This window comes from Hydra vulgaris, chromosome 11 (genome assembly GCF_038396675.1).
Source record: "Hydra vulgaris chromosome 11, alternate assembly HydraT2T_AEP".
Classification (NCBI taxonomy): domain Eukaryota; kingdom Metazoa; phylum Cnidaria; class Hydrozoa; order Anthoathecata; family Hydridae; genus Hydra; species Hydra vulgaris.
In genome coordinates, this window is record NC_088930.1 from 22,075,001 (window position 1) to 22,079,636 (window position 4,636).

The window sequence follows — 4,636 nt, forward strand, 5'->3', positions numbered from 1 at the left end:
CGGCTTTTTACTTTTTCTTAGGGAACATTGAAGAACAACATATTTCACAGCTTCAAAATATAAACTTATGTATTCTTGTAAAAGAAAAGTTCATTAAGAAATATAAAACTTACAAGCAAGTTTTAAGACCGTTAATTCAGGATTTGCTGACATTGCAAAATGAAGGTATTTTAGCCACAGTTGATGGTAAGCAGATTCGATTATTTGGAGGTATTGCAACTATATCTGCTGATAATCTTTCTGCTCATGCACTTGCTGGTTTTCGTCGCGTTTTTAATTCAGGGCGTTTTTGTCGTCAGTGTATGACTTCTTACGCTGACAAAAATAGAGTTATGACTGAATGCGATACGAGAATTCGAACTGATGAAATGCACCATTATCACTTGGCTGCGATTTCTGGTCAAGGTCTCATTTCTTCAAGTATGTATGGAGTTGAAAAACGCTGTCCTTTACTCGATCTATCATACTTTAATGTTACACAGTCTTTTCCACCGGACATTATGCACGATGTGTTAGAAGGTATCATACCACAATTAATAAGCTTAATTTTAATAAAGTTTAAAGAGCAACACCTTATTACAGTGGAACAGATTAATACGGAACTTAATATTTTTGAAATTGGTAGAAATGACAAAAAAAACAAGCCGGTACCATTTGTTGCACGTAATGGTACTTCTATCAACTTTGTCGGTTCTGCGTCACAAAAGTTTTGTATGTTTCGTTTACTGCCGTTTATAATTGGCAATCGCATACCAACATCCAATATGTATTGGTTGCTATATTTACAGCTTCGAGATATTGCAGATTACATATTTGCTCCAAAAATTTCCAAAACTGTATTGTCGTACCTTCAATTTTTAGTAGAGCACTTTTTGCAGAATTTCATTGAACTGTTTCCCAATAATTTAACACCTAAATTTCATTTCATGCTTCATTATGCTCGTCTAATCAATGAATATGGACCTTTGCGGTATTTATGGTGTATGCGTTTTGAAGCAAAACACTTGTATTTCAAAAAGTTGGCTTCTGTTATTAGAAATTTCAAAAACATAAGCTACTCGCTTGCAAAACGACATCAGCTACGACAGTGTTGGGAAATGACATCCTCTGACTTCTTTAAAGAAAATTATAAAAGTTCTAATCTGTGTTCAATTACTTTTGATAGTTTGTCAACTTGTATTCAGGAGAAATTAATGTCTTTTTTTGTCAATGATGTTTTTGATAAAAAAGAAACTCTTTGGAAATGTAATGCTATTAATATAAATGGGATTCAGTTTCATTTGCACGATACATTTATTTTATCTTTATTACACACTGAAGAAATTCCTTTGTTTTTCAAGATATTTCACATTATTCAATTTCGACAACTCTGGGTATTTTGTGGTAAGCTGCTAGTTTGTGACAAATATAATGCACATATGCATGCGTTCAGAGTTAAAGAAGATGAAACTTTGTCAATATGTTTACCAAATGAAGTTTGTGACTATCAACTGCTTGATACATATATACTACAAGATGGCTACACCTATATTACTCTTAGAAATTTGTGTTTTAAATAACTTTTTCTGTTATGTTTTTTATGTGAATATTTTGTTATTTAATAAAAGCACAGTAAAAGGGAAACTGGAATAATAATCTTAAGAGAGTCAATTCGAAATAATATTTTTAAAATGATTATTATTATTTGTTGAATAAAACAATTATTTAAAATAGTATAAATAGCAAATTAAACATTTGTTGAAATAGTAAGTAATATATAAACAACTATTGAAGGAATGCATTTCCTAGTTTAAATTTGCTGCGTTACCATGCTATTGTGAGTTTCTAATTAATATTTCCAAAATAATTTGTATTCTGTTATATATATACTTCATATATGAAGTCCACAAGACTACAAAAAGTTAACCTCTAATTTTTTTAAAAATATATTTTTAACTATAATTATTTTACATATTAAAATATTAAAGAAATGAAATGATACAATGAGATTTAGTAAATATCTTGATAAAGAACTGCATCAAACGAAAAGCTTTATATGGAAATGGACGCAATAGACTGTATGTGGCAAAGTCGAAATTTATAAAATATAAAAAAAGTTGTTTGATATTAAATGTTACTGCTTCATTTATAACTTAATTATTGCTTCAATATTAACAAAAACAGGTAAAATAGTATATTATGTATATATTTATATATTTCAAATCTCCATATTATAGTAATATGGAGATTAGAAACAGCATGAACATGTGAAACAACATGAACATTATATATATATATATATATATATATATATATATATATATATATATATATATATATATATATATATATATATATATATATATAGTATATATATATATATATATATATATATCATTATTAAATTTTAGATAATTCTTCGATCGAATGCGACAACAGAAATCTCGCGTTTATTTGTACATCTAAAAAACATTTATATATTGGACAATGGATTTAACACTAGAAAACATTTTTATTATTTTTACAATTGAAGACCAAGTCAAATTGGATTGTAAAATAAAATTTATTTTTGTTAATTGTTTGAAAATATTATATTTAAAAAAGTAGTTTTTTTTTTCTTTATTGCCATATATTGAAATATATGTTAAATATTTAGAAAAGTCATTGTTTACATTTTAATTTTGGCGTTAAGCAACTAGCTTAAATATCTTAAATAATTATAATTAAATATTAAAAGTCTATTAAATAATTATATATCATATTGATATTTAATAATAAAAAATGTTCAAGAAGTCTAAAAAGGATCCGTGCAACGTTAGCAAAAATATCGAACGGTTGGATGAAGAACTATAACGGCTTCTTTAAAGAACCTTATTTTAAGGTTCTTCCAAATAACCCTTTCAAAGGGTTCTTTGAAGAACCTCTGCGAGTACTCCACCAGCGTCAATGCGAAGAACCCTTAAAGGTTCTTTAAAGAACCTTACTTTAAGGTTCTTCCGAAGAACCTTTTCAAAGGGTTCTTTAAAGAACCTCTACGGGTGCTCCATCAGCGTCAACGCGAAGAACCCTTAAAGGTTCTTTGAAGAACCATTCGGCTTAAGAGTGTAACAGCTTTCTCATCCATCGTCCTGCTTCTTAAAATCTTGTTTTTAAGTCTGTAATCTAGTATTGTTGCAAAAACACATATAGGTTCGTTCTCGCAGCCTCCGTTACGACGATGAAAAGATTCACACAGAGATTCTTTAAAATTCCCGTAGTCCTCGATGTGATTAAGTGACATGTTAACTGCATTTATTATTGGGATAACTTCTGATGTGGTCACTTTTGATGAACTTGCAGTAAGTGTGACGTTTTCAAAAACTTTTATAGCTGCAACAAGAGAATCCAAACTGTCCCATTCTTTGGTTGACAATTCTTTGTTTTGTTGAGCAGCTTTTGGGTAATGTGGCGTTACCAGCAAAACTGCATCTTTTTATTTAATTAAACGGTTTGGCATGTGGAAGGTGCTATTCCATTTAGTTGGCTCATCTTGAATGATGTTGTGTTTAGGCTCATCTTGAATGATGCTGTGTCCACATGTCGATAGTTATACTAACATGATCAGCTTTCTTTGCAAACAAATGAATTTTACTTGATAGTTCATATAAAATGCGGACCACCAGATTCAACAGAGTATTTTCCAAATGCAGAAATTACAGCCATTCTAAAATGAAATGCACAAAATACAATTAAGACATTTTTAAAGCGTGGAGGTTCTTCATCTTAAGTCTGCATTGCAATTTTCTTGAAGCTGCATTTGCAATTTAAAAATTTTAATAAGAAATCATTAATTTATACTTCCTTTATGAAATCGGCTATAGTTTAATGTTCGGCGATGGTGGTTTTTTGGTTTTCAGTATAAAACGTACAAGGGCAAATGTAGCATTTCTGATTATAATACTTATGTTTGTTTTCACGGAGTGTTCTTTCCAAAGTGTTCTTTCCTTGATTTCATCTTTCCTTTTTGATTTGTTATTTTTAATCCGTAATTTTTCTTTAGTTTTTCTTCAGGTTTTTGTGAGACTCACCATAATTGAATTGCTCTCCAAATAATTCTGGCAACAGCATTTGGTACCGTTTATTTATGTAATTGGTTAAGTGTACCTCTTTCTTTTTTAATATGATTTCACCAATGTAACAACATATATTTACAAATAAATTAGAATGAACTTCTTATGTCAATTGCAGCAATATTTTAAGTTGATCAATTTTGTTCCGTTTTATCATAACTTGTTCCCTTTTTTCTTCTATTGCAGATAGTGTATGTTCAGCTTTGTTTTGATAATTTACACAAACTTTATTTGCAACAAAATTTGTGTTTTGTAACCTCATTATCATTTGTTAGTCATTCACCCAACGTGCATATGTTTTTATTTTACCTTGTGATGTTACCAGCTTTTGCTGATACGAGTTTTTGCTTGGCACTTTTTTGCTTTTTGTTTTCCCCCAAGCAAAATTAGCAAACCTCTTCAAACACAATAGTTGAAGATGACTTTAATGAAACAACACTCAAATTTTAATACTCATAAAAATATATGTGTAAAGATATGCAAGTAATGCTACAAGGTTTTGGATTGATTTGATCTTCTTTAGATTTATGTTTATCCGTTTGTGACTT

General features: G+C 29.4%; 1 protein-coding gene across 1 annotated transcript in view; it reads left to right on the forward strand.

Annotated features, from left to right (window-relative positions):
- The window catches only part of LOC136087522 (uncharacterized), a 3,219-nt gene extending 1,569 nt beyond the window's left edge, over window positions 1-1,650 (forward strand). Inside the window, exon 1 of the mRNA XM_065810465.1 lies at window positions 1-1,650. This exon is cut by the window's left edge and continues 1,569 nt beyond it. Coding sequence (XP_065666537.1) covers window positions 1-1,559 — 1,559 coding nt within the window. The 3' untranslated portion in view covers window positions 1,560-1,650.
- The last annotated feature ends 2,986 nt before the right edge of the window (window positions 1,651-4,636 follow it).